General features: G+C 42.0%; 2 protein-coding genes across 3 annotated transcripts; both read right to left on the reverse strand.

Annotated features, from left to right (window-relative positions):
• Nucleotides 1-3,044: 3,044 nt before the first annotated feature.
• LOC308322720 (NEDD8-activating enzyme E1 regulatory subunit-like) lies at nucleotides 3,045-5,190 on the reverse strand. Its single transcript, XM_080774128.1, has 2 exons — nucleotides 5,083-5,190; nucleotides 3,045-4,756 (listed from the first exon to the last, which is right to left on the reverse strand). The coding sequence occupies exon 2, from the start codon at nucleotides 4,747-4,749 to the stop codon at nucleotides 3,136-3,138; it is 1,614 nt and encodes a 537-aa protein (XP_080630254.1). The 5' UTR covers nucleotides 4,750-4,756; nucleotides 5,083-5,190; the 3' UTR covers nucleotides 3,045-3,135.
• Nucleotides 5,191-7,603: 2,413 nt separating this feature from the next.
• Nucleotides 7,604-15,718, reverse strand: stx5a (syntaxin 5A). 2 transcript variants are annotated; one of them, XM_080774039.1, is made up of 12 exons: nucleotides 15,567-15,718; nucleotides 14,546-14,777; nucleotides 13,324-13,394; nucleotides 13,045-13,100; nucleotides 12,861-12,931; nucleotides 12,619-12,735; nucleotides 10,960-11,016; nucleotides 10,735-10,816; nucleotides 10,037-10,117; nucleotides 9,780-9,883; nucleotides 9,353-9,474; nucleotides 7,604-9,148 (listed from the first exon to the last, which is right to left on the reverse strand). In XM_080774039.1, exons 2-12 carry the CDS (start codon nucleotides 14,606-14,608, stop codon nucleotides 8,989-8,991), a joined length of 984 nt encoding a protein of 327 aa, XP_080630165.1. In that variant the 5' UTR covers nucleotides 14,609-14,777; nucleotides 15,567-15,718; the 3' UTR covers nucleotides 7,604-8,988. The 2 variants fall into 2 exon arrangements, with proteins under 2 accessions (XP_080630165.1, XP_080630166.1); XM_080774040.1 differs by lacking the exon at nucleotides 10,037-10,117.
• Nucleotides 15,719-18,169: the final 2,451 nt, after the last annotated feature.

Below are 18,169 nucleotides of genomic sequence, written 5' to 3' on the forward strand. Positions count from 1 at the left end.
AGAACAGGGTCTTCCCAAACCTTTTCATGTCAAGGACCCACAAAAAATGATACTCAATAGCCCACGGACCCCCCATTTGTAAATATATACCAAGGACCCCCAGTTTGACCTGAATCCGGCTACGGTCCTCTATTTAATGGCATTTCTATCTCTGGGACCCCAATGTATATTGTACAATCAATGTTAATTTAACTCTGAGAGTGTAAAAATGGAACCAAATGGACGCGAACTTTGGTTCCATTTTGTACACTCTCCGAGTTACAGAGCCATAAGGATCCATTTGGTTCCAAACTATCATTTAACTGGGGACCCCCTGGAACTCCCTCAAGGACCCCTGGGGGTCCCCGGGACCCCACTGCTCCAGAACACTGGTATTCTTCACTTTTCACAAGTAGAAGAGAACACACATTTTAGTTGGAAAGACATGACGCGTACCTGTAGTAGGTTATCCGACTCTTGAACACTTTTCCTCCTTGAGGTTTCTGCTTCCATATCGGCTTCTCTTCTATCAGGACACCTGACACAGCTGCACTAACTGGAGCCATTACTGCAATATGTAGAAATTTAAATGAATTAGTAACCTCCAAATTAGTGTAATGTCTCTGTATTCAAATAATATTATAGCATGTGTTAAATACCCTATTGGTCTGAATATAATTAAGACTATTGTCTGTTTTTTCCCATGGGAATATCCTAAAAAACGGGGTCATATTATGGGACAAGACTATTTGACATTCAATGTTCTTTTTCCACAAATTAGTCTTTCTTTTTTTTTTATTATCCCACGATTTTGTAACCCATTTTTCACCCCTGTGTCAATTATCTAATGTGATCCTGGGCTCTACACACCCTCCGCCAACCTGGGGAGAGCAACGGACTTGAACTCATGCATGAGTGTCCAAGTTGCTCCTTTACACCTGACAGGGGGGAGTTTCCCTGGTTGGACGTAGCGTGTGGAAGGAACACGTTATTCCAACCAGTTCCTTTCCCCTCCATCAGGCGCCCCGGCTGGCCAGGGGGAGGCAGTTTAGAGACCAGGATTACTGCATGTTTTTTGTGAGGGTATACCTACCCTAGGGGACACGGGGAGAACATGCAAACTCCACACAGAAAGGCCCTTTCGCCAACCCCGCCTCGGGTACGGGCACCGATGACAAATCAGTTAGTCTTTAATAAGGGGGTTGTCTTATAAGAGTCGTCTTACAATACGGTACATATTATTTAACCAATAAAGGTCATGAAAATCACATTTGTGTGGGGCACATTTTATCATTCTGATCGTGTATGAATGATGAAGTCACAGAAGTCACGCTCATGTGAAGTCATTTGCCATTGACTTGGACTGAAAGTTTGTAGGCCTACGGAACAAATTCTGTTAGAAAAGAAGTCCAAAGGCCACCCACATAACATCATGGGCAGAATACAGTACACAAAGCCTGACATTGGAGGGGCTACAGTGCCTCTCTTAAGAATGGCATTAATTTGAAATTCAGTAACTATACGATATTTTAGTGTGACATCTAGCTTTAGCTGGTCCTCATCAAAACCATATGCAAAAACAAGCTTAAAAACATATAATCATATTAGAAAACTCACCTTTATTATGTTTCCTGGTAATTTGTATCACCTTGGTCAAATGATGTCACTTCCTCAAACTCACATTCTTAAAGGAATACACAATATAGGAAACATTCGTGTTAGTGTTTTATAGGCTACATGTGACAGGACTGACTGAAAACATATGGAAAACATGAGTTTTAAAATACTAGTTATTTGTCAAATGTATTGTATGTAGAATTTCAACTAAACTTTAGTTTATGATAGGCCTATTCCTTCCCTAAATAACAGTATTCAGAATGACTAAGATGATATGAAGAAGATATGGGTTCGATACTGGCTGAGGACAGCTAGGCCATTTCTTCTGAATTTGTAATGTTTTTAATGAAGAAAGTAATATCTGAAAATCTAAAGCATTCCTTTACAGAACAACTCACTGAAATCAACCATCCGATTGATTGATTGATTGATTGATTAGCAGTTTGCATAAAACGTTCAATACAAGGTTTGCTAGAGGAATTAAATCCATTCTTTATGTAGCCTACATCAATTCATAAGAGTTTAAAAAATGTTTGATCATACAAGTTCTTTACAACAGTTAATGACAGATATAATTAGGCAATATTTTTTATGACAGTATAGTGGGACTTTTTTTCCCAGCAAATAGACATAGTGTCTATTTCACGATGATGTACGATGATAAGAATGCCCCTCACTTCACACAGGTGTGATCTTTTTTTCCCGGGTTGTCCAATCGAACATTTGCACATATGCCATTGGAGTTTTTGTCTATTTCTTCTTTCTTGCTGAATTTATCTCTCTTTATTTTGTGCCATTTTTGTGGAAATTATGGAGTGACTCAGACACAGCAGCAGGAACGACTAGGGTGCTACAGTGAGTGAAATAAAGACCAATCGCATCACAACAAGGAAACCTTAATAGTTGAGCTGTAGCTCCCTCCGGTGGACAAATTAGTGCATGCAGCTTACAGTGAGTAGTCTATACTTGGACACCCAAGCTACATGTCATGTGTCTGTCCAGAGATGCTGAAGATAAAACAAGAAACACCACGCCTATATACTCCAGCACATCCTCCAAGACATCTGGGACTGCTGGTGTGCGTCATCATCAACAAGATGAAAAACAGAGAGCATATCTTCCTACTGTCGCAGCAAGTATTCAGTCTCGAAAGTAAGTCATATAGACCATACCTCAGCCACCTCAGCACTCCATATGACACACACCATATGAAGCAACCTAGCTGCTTCATATGGTGTTTACTGTTTATTGACTTTGTGGAGGCTTTCGACGGTCTGCATCAACCACTTTGGAAGATCCTCCCCATGTTGTGTCACATTGTGTCCGTCCCTGTATTGCATGGGGAAATAATCACAAAGTACTTGGAGGCCAGGTTATGACATCAGAACTATACTGACAGTGTATGATGTCAGTACTGTGACATCAGTCGACCCCTGGGCCCTGTCCATACTTGGGCACACTCCTGGGCCTGGCACACAGACAGACAAAAATCTGAGATCCCCATGAAGCGGTGCCATTATTAGACCTCATTTCATTCTTCTACAGCGAGTAAGTGGCGGATGTCTGAGACATTGCATTGTAAATGAAAGTGTTGTTGAAGGGTACGAATTGGTGTGTGATGATCTTGATTGCTTCTTGAGCAGCTGAACCACCTACAAACGAAGCGACTGTGTGTGGCTCTGCAGCACCGCATCGGCAGAACTCGTGGACGTAATCATCTTTGATGTTTACCTCCAGGTTGTATTCCTGCAGCAGGCTGCTCACACACAGCTTCAGCTTACCGGTGTCCTCTTCCACCTGGTGATTGCAAACCCCCGGGTAACGGCAGTGCTGCTGAAAGAAGCGATCGACAGCGCGCAACATGAGGTAGAAGTTCATCTGGCTGTCTGGATCGTCCATTTGTTCAGTGATTGTATCCTTATTGAATGAATCCACGCTATATTCCTCTGCTAGAGACCTACAACGGACCACCTTCAGGAAGGCTGCGTTTTTACAAAACAGTTTGACCTCCTTTTCAGAGATGCTCTCCGGTGGCTTTCCCACAGCCTGCAAGATGCATTCTACATGCTTAGACACAGCGGTAGCATCCTGCAGTGCCTTTTCCCTGTAAACATTCTGAAGGTTGATGAACTTCTGGGAGTCTGCAGTCATATCTGGGATGGTGCCTCGCACAGGCAGGTTACCAGCGCCTTCATTCTGGACGAACTGTTTGACAGCTCGCAGTAACACCCAGAAGGATGGGGTCTGTGATGTGATCTGTTGTTCACAGTGCTGTTCACTGTTAAAGAGCTCATTCACAGCATCAGGAATCTTGGTGGCGTTTATGGCGGTGTTGACGTTATTAATAGCCTCCTCAAAGTTTTCCTCAACTTCAGGGACACCGTTCTCCTTTTTCAAAATCCCTTCCCTAATCAACTCTTTGAAGGCATCCTTTTCCGGTCTGTTTTTGGGTGGCTGATTATTGTGCTCAATGTCATCGAGCCACTTCTCCAAGTATTTGGCAACAATAATAACCCACGGTGTGTGACTATGATCCTTCTTCTTGAAGCTGTCCAAGTCATAGGATTCAGTGTGTTTTTTTAGCTCAGAAAATGGCTTTACTAACCGCAGATCTTCTATGGCATTGTCTGGGTGAGACTCAACCACTGTGTGTTCTTGCACCACTATTCTCATGTAGCCAATTAGGCCGTACGTTCTGCAAACTAGGAAAGGTACACGCGCGCTCCACAGAGCTGAACCTAGCCTCAGGCATGTGCTCTCTGGCAACTGAACACCAATGACCAGGGTGAACCTTTGAAAAAAGCCCGGGTCATTGTCCAGGAGCTTCTCTGGAGTCTCCTCGACAAAGTTTCCAGACACGTCGCTGTTCAGCTCTTGCAAAAGCTCCGTGGCAGCCCGAGCTCTGTTCTTTCCTATACAGCCGTAGCTGAGAAAAAAGTTGTTCCCAATATCCTCCCCAGAGACTGTGTGTCCATCGACGATGGTGAACGCTCCAATACCTGGGAGGATAAGGTTCTTCAGAATCTCTGTTCCGGATGCTGTTGCATTTATGAGACACACGTGTGCATTCTCGAGGGCCTCTTGACCGTGGTCACCCCACAGTCTGAGTTGTCTGTCATATTTCTGTTCTTTTGAGACTTTCAGGGCTGCCATGGTCACTCTGCAGAACAGTAATGAGTTAACACTCCTGCTATATATAGGGGCTACACCACTATACTGTACGTCACTAGAGCATCAGTGTAGCGTCATGAACGCCCTATTATGGTATTCATGAGGCATATAGTGAAAGCAGATTCTGATTAAAATAAATCATAATATTTTATGTAATTTATGTAATAATATAATAATAATGGAACAATGGAAACCCCCATAGACCCATGACGTCCTCGGAATAGCGAACATTGAGCTAGATGATACCATCTAGCTCAATACCATCTAGCTTCAGTTGTCACTGGGAGCAACTGAAGACGTGAACGTCAATCTCACCCATGTTCTGCATGTAGGTCTCCCCGGTACTGTACCCTCCGACGCAGTAGACCTTGTTCCCCACTGACACAGCAGCATGAAGGTTTTCCGATGGTCCTTTGAGATTCACCGTCCCCGGCAACATATTAGCAGAGAAGTAGAAACTTGGATCAATGAAGAGCTACAGAGTTACAGAGGGCTCAAATGTCACGTGATGCTTGGCCAATTCGCAAAGCTGATGGGTATGCATTGGGTTGGCCAATCAGGGAAGCAGGGCCTTTTTTAACCCTTGTTTTAGAGGGGCACTAGCTCCTCCTATATACCGCTTTTGTCCCCACTAAATGCCCGCAACACAAACATTAAATGCCATTGACAATGAAGGGGAAATTTACATCCTCTTGTCCTCACACGTCTCAATATTGGCAATTGACAATGAAAGGAGAAATTAGGTCAAATGTCCACCAAATATGACGTAAGTTTATGGCGACACAAACATTAAATGCCATTGACAATGAAGGGAAAATGTACATCATATGTAGACGTCATATATATATATATAGCTTTTGTCCCTACAAAATGTCCGCAACGCAAACATGAAATGCCATTGACAATGAAGGGAAAATGTATGCCATCTTGTCCTCACACGTCTCATATTTGCCATCGACAATGATGAATTGGCAAATATGAGACAAGATGACGAACATTTCCCCTTCATTGTCAATGGAATTTAATGTTTGTGTTACGGACATTTTGTGGGGGGCAAAAGCTATATATAGGAGGGGCTAGCACCCCTCAAAAAGAGCCAAACCTTACTGAGTGAGCAAGTTGTTGACAGGCAGGACTGGTTTAGGCATACAATGAAAAACAACCTTTCCCCTTAAGCAAGAGCAGCAACAAAGGCATTCAGTGCACACAGTTGTATAAGAGTCCCAAAACTGTCAGGTGGTATCTTCCAGGAAAATAGAAGCTGTGATTTGGTGGCTCAGTGCTGAATGATGCAGAAACGCACAAACTACAGTTTTACCATGCATAAAGTACCTCACTTACATGTGCTATGTGAGAACGATAAGACAACGATAACATAACGAAAAGAGAGGATGGGACTGTGGGGGTATTAGAGTCTTGATAGACTCTTAGTGGCATGTTACTGTATGTAATCATCTGACTGTATTGCTTGGTCATAACAGTCTGGTAATTACAGATGTTTAGACAATCAGGGTCCTTTACTCACATTAAAAGATTATATCTATGTGACTGCAGTGAGAGTTAGGGGGGATTCACACTATGGTTCCGGATGTGCACTCGGGACCACTGTCCAGATGTTGTGGTAGTGTGGATGTTGTGGTAGTGTGAATGCTGTGTACCGTTCCCGGGAGTGGATCACCCAACCGTTCCAGGGACCACATCGTGACCGATTGAAGTGTACTCGGATACGGATCGCTGCAATGTGAAAGCCTTGAATACGATTGAATGAAGTGTACTGGGGTGCAGAAGAATCAGACCAGATCGGTCTGATTGGATTAGCAATAATATGAAATAAAAGTAGCTACTACCTTATCTACATAGACAGTTTACAGGTTACATTAGGAAATCCAATTAAGGATTAAACAAATGTATATACTTAAATGTATAAATTAAATTTATATATAAAAAAGTACATTAAAAAGCCCATTTGATTTATTAGATTCATCAGCTGAGTTTGGGTTTTGTATCACCACATGGGGAAGTTGCAGACACTTTACACTGTCAAAGTTAGTGGCTAATGAATTCTAACAAATTCTGCTCTTGATATCTCAAACAAGTCGAACGCTAACCTAGGTGCCATTTCAATGAAATCTTAAGAGCTTAGGTAGCCTACATATTAAATCAGATAAGATGTCGTAAGAACTGAAATGTCTGCATGTAAAGGCTCATTCATAGTCTGGGTTTTCGGTGGTGGGGTGACCACCGAACTACAACATGACGTCACGAGCCTCAGTGAAGAGCAAACCACCGCCACCGCTCCAGCCCTTGTCTCCGTTTTTACTCACCACCGCTCAACGTTATTTCAGCTCCGATGGTCAGCTCACCACCGGAGCGGTGGTCACCTCACCATCGAAAGTCCAGACTATGAATAGGCCTTTATGCAACAGCTGGCGGCAGCAGAGTTCAGCTCAAGTCACCCATCTGTATAATCAGCACATTACCACAGAAAGCCTCATTACCATAATCAGATGAATGAATGCGTAGTACAAACTTAAATGCTCTCGTACAAATATATAGTAGTGAGCAGAAATGTTTTTCCATTGTGAATGTCATTAACGTGATTGTGTAAATAAAACAATTTGATAGATGATCGTGTAAAACATTTAGACACTTGTGTCTATATGGTATGCACATAAACCATCGGCGCATGACTGAGGGACACAAAATACAAATACAGCACAACCTTTAAGACTCTCGACTTGTGTCACCATAATAGCCAGCTCTGCATGGTTAATTACCAACTAGACAATCCTCTTTTCAAAGTTGCCATAAGGAATAACAGCCATTAACAACAGCACCCTATTATTCTTTTTATTAATATGCACTTTTCTTTTCAATACATGACTATTTGCACTTTATACACTGAAGTGAAGGCATTTGGCTAAAAAAAGACAGGGAAAATAGGAATAAGTGTTTTCTTTTTTTTTATATCTTAAAAAGTCGTGGTTATTTAAATTTTAAATAACTGTCTGTACATTAATTGCCTTGCCCTCTTTGAGAAAGGGATAGACTGCTCACAACACGAGGGGCAGTTACTATCGTAGCGAAGTAGTGAAGACCAGCCAGAATCTTCTGGGTCATCTGGCTGATCGTGAGTCACGTCATTAGGGGGCTTTCACAACTGGCATAACCCCTTTAATGTTTAATTTGTATGAGCTTGTAGATCTGCAATTTAGCATTATATGAAGCCTGCGTTGTTTTCACTTTCTTCAGCATGAGCATCTAATTCAACCGGCCTCATGATCGATCACACTGCAAGCTCCAAGGACCACAGAGAAATCAAGTCAAACCATATGAACCTCACTCGGGCCCCCACAGAAGGGTCAGTTGGGCCCGACAAGTTCCGACAACATATTACACACCGTTACTGGTCATCATAAACAATACGTCGTTCATGGTGATCCGTTTGGTCTAATAATACATGTTGCGTTCTTTGACTGGGTTATGCAAGTTAAGTCCCCTTCAGTCGACTGTAATACTTTGACCGTGTGCCTTCATAATGCAAGGAGCTGGACCACAGAAAGTGTCTTTGTATCATGTCACAGTTCTCGAAAAGTACCCATTTGGCAAATAAACCTCAAAACAAAGATTGGTCAAGTAAAAAAAAAAAAAAAAAGGTTGTGATAAATGGTTGACATATATCATTTTGTTATCATAAATCCCACTCTTCAATTAAAAGAATGCATGACAGAATATAGAGGGGACCGATTTGTGAACAGACTCCAGTCAGCCAATCATGGTTGGAAAGGAGGAAAATAAACCAAAGACAAAAGAAAATAAAACTAGTTTGCAGAATCAAACCATTAAAGGGATTAAATCTTTATGATTAATTGTTTCTAAAGTAACAAAACAGAGCTTGCACTATATATAAAGTGGGTATTCTTCAATAATTTATCCTTTTCATTTCGGGAGAATTCAACATCATTCCCTACTTGGTGGAGAAAGCTTAGTCAAAGTGAGACTGAGAAGGTTCGTTTGTAGGAATACCAGAAAATTACTTTTTATCCCTCCCACCCCCCTCCGAGCATGGATTCTGTGTGTCCAACAAACGTTGCCTCCATAGAATCAGATAATACCGTCCTCTAAACTGGCTGTTTTCCACAACCCTTTGCTTCAAGTCCAGCTTTAGCTTCCCTCGTCCTTATTGCGTCCCGTCCACTTGTTCACTTTGCTCCTTTGCCTTTAGGCAAAGAAGACAACAAAGACGATGAAAAACACAATGAGGACCAGGAAAATCTTAACCATCAGCCAGCGGTTGGACGAGACCGACTGGAAGTATTTCAGGATCTCGCTGTGTGCCATATCCACGTTCAGTTGGGTGTCCTCCACGTTCGCGTCAATCCTTCAGGAAAAAAGAAATAGCCAGGTTATAGTAATTCTCCTTTAACCACAGAGAAAATAGTAGAACACACCTATAATGACAAGTCTTCAATTATTTAAATGTAAGACTAGTTTACCTTAATTCACAATAGCAAAATTGAAAATACCATTAGTATTATTCATCATTTCATTCATTAAATTCCCCATCAACTTTACTCCCTCTCACCTTTGGATGGTCTCCTCTTGCTCCTTGACCATATGGGCCAGCTGCTGGAATATAGATCCTAGCTCCACGATGGTAGTCTCAATGTTCTGCATGGTGTCTGACCGGCTCTGGATGTACGAGTCCTGCAACAGCACAGAGAAGAGAGCCATCATCAACCATGGATGCCACGTATGCTGTACTTTATGAATCGTTGTATTCGGAAGGTTGCCAGTTTGCCATGGCGACCTATTCTATGTGAGCAAGAGACTTAACCCCTAACTGCTCCCTGGGCGTCATTAACAGCAGCACTGCTCCTAATGTTATGTGGAAAATACCCCAAGAATAAGGGAACACAATTGTGTATATTATTAGATCATGATTCAATATATCAATATATTATTATTACAGACTCACCATCACCCCTGCTCCTACAAACATGTACGCTTACCTGCTCGTCAATAAGCTGGAGCTGCATCGGGTTGGCTTGGGAATCCATGTCGATGGCCACATCGCCCATACTTCTGTTCTCATCCTGCATCAACACTGAGCTCTCTGAAAGAGAGAGAAACACAAAGACACACAGGCAGCTGAGGTGAGACAGAAATCCACCAACGGTAGCGGGAAAAAGAACAGAGAACAGCGGGTACACACACACACTAGCAGGTTATATACCCGCTTGGAGAATCGGACATTACAGGGAAATACCTTTTGAGGTTGTATAGCCCTGGTACTCATAGCGCTGCTCGCGACCGGCATGCGGCTCCTGGGCCCCTTTTTTGCGGCTCCCTAAAATATTTTCATGTTTTATATTAATTAGTGCTGCAGAATTAATCAAAAAAAGATTGAGATCTAGATTCAGACACCTATGCAATCTCATTTTGTGAAGAATCGTGCAGCACTAGTTGGCTGTCCAATTCATTTGAGTTACTCTTATGTTTGTTTTTTTTTATAAATATTTTCATGGAAAAAAAAACGAGAATCGTGTGAGAATCGTGATCTCAATTCTTGTGGAGGAAAATCGAGATTCACATTTGAGCAAGAATCGTGCAGCACTATTTTATATTATAGGTGACCAAATACAATGTGAATCATTTACATTACCTTTCAGCAGTTTGTTATGTATGACAAAAGCTAGCGGTTTGAATTTTTTGGACCTGTAAAGGAAGCGCATCAGTTCCCTGCTACTGGTGCATTTACAGGATCTCTTGTAATTACTAGCCATCACACTTGTATGCTTAGCTAAAAGTTGTTCTAGTGGGAGCCAGTGTTTTCCAATATTTCGATAAAGCAGCAGCAAAGAAAGAAAAGCTATGACTGGTGTGTTGGTGTCACAGAATATAAGAAAAAGAAAAAAAATAGAAAGAGCAGTTCTAAGTCAGGAAGCCGAGTGTGAAATTACTTACTGAAGTTGTTGGCCATGAGAGGAGAGGTGGAAACAGGAGGCTGAGAGAAATGCTCTCTCCTGCTCCGCTGCTGTTTTAAGTTCTAAAAGGGGGAAAGACAAGGATGGTTGGAAACTAAGTTAACATAAAGCAACATATTTATAGCAAGCAAAACCTTTCTCAATTTGTGATCTGTGGTAGACACTAGACAGGAATTGATGGCATGATACAAAAGGCACACCTTACCTCCGTTCTGACTTCCAGGACCGACTTGAAATCATTGGACATTGAAGCGAGTTTGGACTGTGAAAAGAGAAGACATAACTTGGTCAAACATAGTCTTTCCTGTTCTACCCCGGGTTCGAACCCAGGTCGGCTGTTTTATTTTTATTATGACTGAGCTAATGAGAGCCTGTCTGCTTGCTCAAGGGGGAAACTGAATTTAGACCTTCAGGTCAAAGTTTTGTAAAACCAGAAGCAGGATAGTGTCAAAGGTCGTGTCTAACTTAGGCACAGGATCCAAGCGTCTCAATAGAAGAGCAGGGAGACCAAATACATTGGAGAAGATCATTCACAAAAACATTGAAGAGATTTAGTCCATTTCTAATGATCAAATTCCACGACAGAGCAACTGCCACAGAAAGATATTGGTATAGGATCATGTTTAAACATATTGTGAGATGATTTCTTTTAAATTGAAATGCTTGTTTTGGCAGACAGGGGTAATACATTGGGATGAGAGTGATATTAGTTATTCTATTAAATGGTGCATTTATATAGCGCCTTTATCCAAGGCGCTTTACATAGATTGTGCATTACATTCACCCATTCATACACCGATGGCAGCGGAAACCATGCAAGGCACCAACTAGCACATCGGGAGCAATTAGGGGTTCAGTGTCTTACTTTCTTTTGTACAATAACCTAAAGGTTCAAGAGACCAATAGCATATATTGGAATAATTTTGCACTTGACTTTCGTCTAATAATAAAATAAATCAGCTGATTGCCATGGCACCAGCTAATGTGGATCCTTTAAAAAAGAAATCGCTCAGTGGTTCTCAAACTACGGTGTTGTTGGGGTTGCACATTGTCAACAAAAAAAAGAAGAAAAAACATATTTTTATCGCAAGACACGTTACAGCCACTTTTTACTTCTGCTTCTTGGCCAGGGAGTTAACAGTCTTCAAAATAAGACTTCCGGCTAAAAATACCTTAGCAAGAGGAGAACAGGGGGCAACAAATAAATCTGACAAGCAATAAGAGCCATTATGAGTGGTTGGAGATGGTAGGGTCAGGGTGGAAAAACAAGTTTGAGAACCTACCACTAATGAAAATGCTTAATAATGAGCAAATTAAAAAGCTGTGAAAACAACATTAAGAAAAGACACCAGACACAAAAATGAATTGACTGGTACTTACTGCTGTGTATTTAAGGTCCTTTCAGACAGGGAGCGACTGACGCTCCTAGTAATTAATTTTCAATGAGAGGTGTGCATTATTTTGGACGCGTAGAGAAGTTGAGGGGCGATTACACAAGTGTATTTTCATGGGAGCGGTCCTGTGAAATTGTCTCGCACGTGCTCATGAGCACAATCCAGGCGACTAGACCTGGATTGTCGTGAGCTTTTTTTTTTTACACTATTTTTGTTATTCATGTCCTCACTGTATTGCATTACTGCTTGTTTTTAATGTTGTTGCCTTGCTTTTCTTTTATTCTCCATTTTTCTGTAAAGCACTTTGAGCTGCATTTCATGTCATGAAAGGTGCTATACAAATAAAGTTTTATTATTATTATTACGCGTCCCACACCCCTCATGAGCAGACCTCTCGTTGATCCAGGCGACAACACCTTCGTTACCTGCACCCCTTCTGAAAGGACCTTTAGGGTTTAGAGTGGACCTACCTGTAAAGACACTACTATGGTGTTGGAATGGGTCTGGATGTGTCGGCCTCCCGGGGTACCACGAGACCTCACCAAGTCCTGCAGCTGGGCTATCTGTTTGTTTAGACTGTTGATGTCCTACGCACACACAGTTTCATTTTCAATTAACACGTTTTTTTTCTCCCCAACAGTAAAACATTATTATAATTTTTTAAAGAGACCATTGCACACAACTTGGGGAGGGAAAGAAAAAACAGACTCACTTGTTTGATGATGTATGTAAGCTCCTCAATCTCCACTCCCTTGTCATCAAATAGAGATTTTCTTTTTGCCACTGCAATACCAATGAAACAGTATTTCATTAGAACAGACGGTCTCAAATATACCCCAAATTTAAATAACGCTCCTAATTTAAATGAACTGAACCAAGTTAGGAGGATAACTTACAAATAGTGAGCTTCTCCAACTTGGCAAATGTATTGCTCAAGTCTTTCCCAATTCTCCTGCAATACAACAAACACATACTCTTTAGTTTCCTTCATCACCCACATGAAAAAAACACACTACTCCAGTTGATGTCATGGAGACTCCCCCCGCGTAAAGAAACAGAATTACATATACAAGTCTGCATACTGAATATCATTATGCTAAATCAAATAAGATAAATAGTTAAAAAACGTGTTAGTCAGCTATTAGTGTACAAAAGGCAGGTTTTATTGGACTCACTTAGCCATGACCGTAAAGTCACTGCGTTGCTTGAGGGCGGTGAGCACTGGTTTACTGGGTTGGACTCCATTCTGACATGAAAGAAACAAGGTAAATGATATGAAGTCATTGAGTCATATGAAAGAGAAAGTAAGTAGATACACATTGAGGTTTAGACTTGACAGTTTTCGATACACAAATTAAATGTATAATGTGTTATTGTGTACAATCCTAGGCCCTGCACACATGTGTCAGGAAAATAATGTTGGTAATATGATTGTAACATTACATACATTTCGGGGGCGTTCGGAAAATTAGCAACGAGCGCACTGGTGTGCCCTCATGTCATTAGTTTACTTAGTTTATTCAGTGCACTCGGGTGAGTTGTCGTTTGAAAATCTAGTGTGTTGTGCCGAGTGCCCACACTGACCGACCCTACTCAGAAGTTGGGGTTGTCCAGTGTGTGTGTGTGCGTCACTGCAGTGTCTCGAGCGCTCCCCAGCAGGGAGCTTTATTACTACATACGCATCAACGTGTAGACCAACTGCAGGTAGGCTAATGCTATGGTCAATGTTACAGGAAAGTGTGTTGTTCTAACTGGTCGTTCGTAAATAAGCCACACTGGTCGTTCGTAAATAAGCCACACTATGCCCAGTGCACTAAAAGAACTGAGCACATTCCCGGTGCGCATTTCAGAACGTACACTTCATGTATTCCATGTACACAGCCATAGATGATCACTGCCATACCCTATGCCAGGGGTGTGCAAACTGCAGGCCAAATGTGGCCCCAGGGCCCGCAGCTTCATACCTGAATTGTATTATGAACAGTATGGGAGTTTTCCATTGAAGTTTTTTAACCTAGGAATTTCCCAGAGTATAATTTGTCAGTGTTCCTCGTTCTTTTTTCCCACCCTGCTCGTCTGGTTACATTTGTAATGTGAACTATGGCTGAAAACAGGCTGAGTTATACTTTTTGATTACAGCACACACCTGACAAAAGACCATTGATATTAAATATTCATGACAATAGTTAAATAGAATCGTTTAAATCTGAAGGTACATTATGAAGTTGGCCCTTGGCGTGTTTTAATAGTTTCTAATATGACCACCTTTAAAAAAGGTTTGGACACCCCTGCCTTAGGCCTAGCTGGTAGCACCAGCATTCAAACGTAGGCATGAAATGTATGCAATATCATAGCCATCTGCCATTCTAGGGGCTAGGATAATAGAAATCAACATACCTGTCTGCCCTGGAGAGATTTACAGGCTGACTGGAACTCAGGGGTCCGGTCACGACAGGTCATGTTGTTGTCACCGGGGTGGGTGTCACCAGAGGATAGATTTGCGTGGAAGTGGCTCTTTGTATCTCCAGTGAATCGCTATTAAACTACCAAGAAGACCTGTCCCCCAGGTGTGTGGACGGCTCTCACATCCGAGCTGGCGAGTTGTGCATCAACATGTTCATATACTTTTCTGTAATAGAAGACATCAGAGTTTATTCACGATTGCCATCATCACACGACCCATCTACTAACTGAGACAACTTAATGTCAACAAGCTTAAACATCAAAGGATGGTAGTAGTACAAAATCCTCAGAGTTGATTTGATTGAAATTTGTATTCAGTTTAGAATACAAAAACTGCTACGAGGATGAAACCAGAAAGACTTGTTTACATCATTCAGGGTCCTCCATTTTCAATTCATCGGAACATTTAAAGACGTACACAAATGTAACCCTGTGAGTGTAGAAGCGGATCCAAATGGACCCCTAACGTCCCTAATAACAGTATAACTATTATTGTCAACAAATAAATGTAACCAAATGGTCCAATTGGTGCCATCTGTTACACTCCCACCCGGAGTTAACGTAACACTGACAATTTATGGTGTGTAGGAACGTCAGCAACAAGCCGGGTCGGTAACACGTCGACAATTACTAGGCCGAAATCTCGCACACCCCTGTAAATTAACATCATAACATAGCACAGCCATATTATAGGACAGACTCACACGGTCACAACAACAACACAACCAAAGTAACAGTCGGTCGTCCTGTGTGTCGGAGAAGAGGCCGATCACAGCTGATCCCCCGGGCCTGATCAGCTCACTCACGACGATGCTAATAAGCTAAGCTAACTGTCCGAGTGTCCGTCCCGTATCGTCCGATTCGTAGCAAAACTTTCCATCCAAACTAAACCGCTGACATTTGTACGCGCTTATCGGGGAGAGATCGATAGAGATAGGGCCCCGTTCCGACTCACCTGGGCCAGTATTATCGAACAGTCCACCGCGAAGCTTCGACGTGTTTCCAGCAGCAACAACCCCATCAGCCTGATCCTTCTTCTGACTGAGTTAAAGTTCCAATCCGGGTCGTTTCCGGAAATTGACGTCATTGCCACGTCTACCTACTGGCTGCTGCGAGCACGAGGCGCCGCCAGCAGGTGTCGCCGTATGTATTGTTTATGTTCAGACTGTTTGCATTCCTGACTGCATGTCTCTCTGCTGGTACCACCCTATATACTCTAAGGTACCACCTCACCACCTGCCTACTCCTCTCTCTTTCTTTAGCAGTGGTGGGGAAATAATTCACACTTTTTACTTTAGTAAAAGTATCAATACTGCAATTTTAGAACTACTCCGTTGCAAGGAAAAGTCCGGAATTCAAAATGTACTTGTGAGTAAAAGTACAAAAGTATTGGCATCAAGAAAGTAGGCCTATACTCACTATGCAGAATGTGAAGTGTTCAAATGTATAAAATATATTTTGAAAATAGCAGATGCGACACATTGTGAGCTTGTAGATTGGCTATTTTCAAATTACTGAAATGGATATAAGGTGTTTAATGTATGTTTTGTGATAATAATCACAAAGTAAAGTAGTAACTAAAGTTTTCAAATAAATGTAGTGGAGTAAAAGTACAGTATTTGCCTCAGAGATGTGGTGCACTAGAAGTCAAACTGTAAAAGTATGCCTACTGAATATTTGACATACTCAAGTGAAGTACAAATACCTCAAAATTGTACTTAAGTACAGTAGGCTACTTAAGTAAATGTACATAGTTAATTTCCACCACTGCAACCAATGAATTTATCCACAGATGTCAACAGATGTTCACTGTTTGAAAGGATGTTTTTGGTCAATATGCATTAAGATACAAGATACAGCTTTGAGCCCTCATGTTATTTCAGTATAGGCAGTGGACTGGTCAGCCCACCATTTTCATGATACAAAAGTAACAGCAAACCCAAAGTCTACCTATTGTGTAATGTATTTCCTATAATGTCTACAATAAGTGCTTAATGTCTGCATATGATCCATCACGGCATTGCCCTCTTTTTTGTCGATTTTGTTTAATTGAGATATGTTGATGTAATTCACTTCCTGTAGACTTCATTGTAACCACCAATGAAGGAGACTTGGCAGAAGACAGAAGCCCTGGTGGTGGTGGCGGCATAAGCATCACTTTGGCACAACCGTCAGTTTCAAGGTCACAGAGGAACTGTGCATGGTGGTAATGGAAAAGAAGAAGAAGAACCTCTTCGAATTTTTGTGAAAATTGTGACATATCCATTTAATACTTCCACCAATCAAAATGGAAAGGTTGTGGTGTATGCTAACAATATTTACCCGTGAAAACATCCCTAGAAGCTGATTAGCTTGCTATACAAAAATACCGCTTTAAAAGGATGTTTATGGGGGATGGAAGAAGTTCTATGTTTGTGAGAACGGCAGAGTGTAACTGGCAGAAAGAGAAGGTGATAGGCCGATGCTTCAAATGAATGGGCTTTACAGATATGGTATGGAGACAGATAACATCCAGAAGGCACTCTGATCTCCTCATACACCTACTGGTACCCACATCCTCAGTCTAACAAGACCTAGCATGCCAGACCACAAATATGCCCTCACCTTTATCTGCTAGCCTACTTACCCCCTACCCTCCTCACCTTTCCTCTCCTCTCTTCTGCTCCCCTCCTCTAGCCTGGCTCCAGCCCTTGATATCGCTAGCGACACCCATTAAGAAAAATATGTTCTGGGCGATTCAGTGAAACCAAATGAAAATTCAGGCTGAGTGTCAGGCTACTCCTCCTCATCACCTCTCATTCCCTCGCTTTTGAAACCATCAAATCCGCCTCACTCCGCATTACTTGCTTGATGGGAAAAGAAGAGAATAGAACAGGGAATACAGGTGTTTCTGTTTCATTCTCATCATCACATCACGTTAGTTGTTGACTTTGTGGACAGTTTCTCATGTACAGTAGGTCATCATCATGTCCTTCAACTGACTGAGAGTGCCGACTAGGCCCAGGGATGCATGTTTCAGTCAGAGATAACACTATTTGCTTTTATAATTTGTTCTTTAGAACCACACAGGGAATTTTGAACAACTTTGTTTTTCCACTTTAATAGCCATTGTCAACACATGATCATAGTTTACAAACTGTATTCTCTCTGTCTCTCTGTCTCTCTCTGTCTCTCTCTCTCTCTCTCTACTCACTCATTCACTCACACATGCACACTTGCGTGCACACATGCACGCATGCTTGCACGCACACACGCACGCACGCACGCACGCACGCACGCACGCGCGCGCACACACACACACACACACACACACACACACACACACACACACACACACACACACACACACACACACACACACACACACACACACACACCAGAGATACCATCTAACAACACACGTTTGCAGTCCAGATAGCGTCCAGTACCTGCTTCAACACAGCTGCTGCTACAAAGCAGGGAGGAAAACATGGCTGGAGGTTTTTTATCGTTAGAAAAACACAACTCCATGCACAGAGAAAGCAAGGTGGAAAAATACAGGAAGCCCTGGACACTGAT

Source organism: Protomyctophum bolini, assembly GCF_963924005.1.
Source record: "Protomyctophum bolini genome assembly, chromosome: 10".
NCBI classification, from domain to species: domain Eukaryota; kingdom Metazoa; phylum Chordata; class Actinopteri; order Myctophiformes; family Myctophidae; genus Protomyctophum; species Protomyctophum bolini.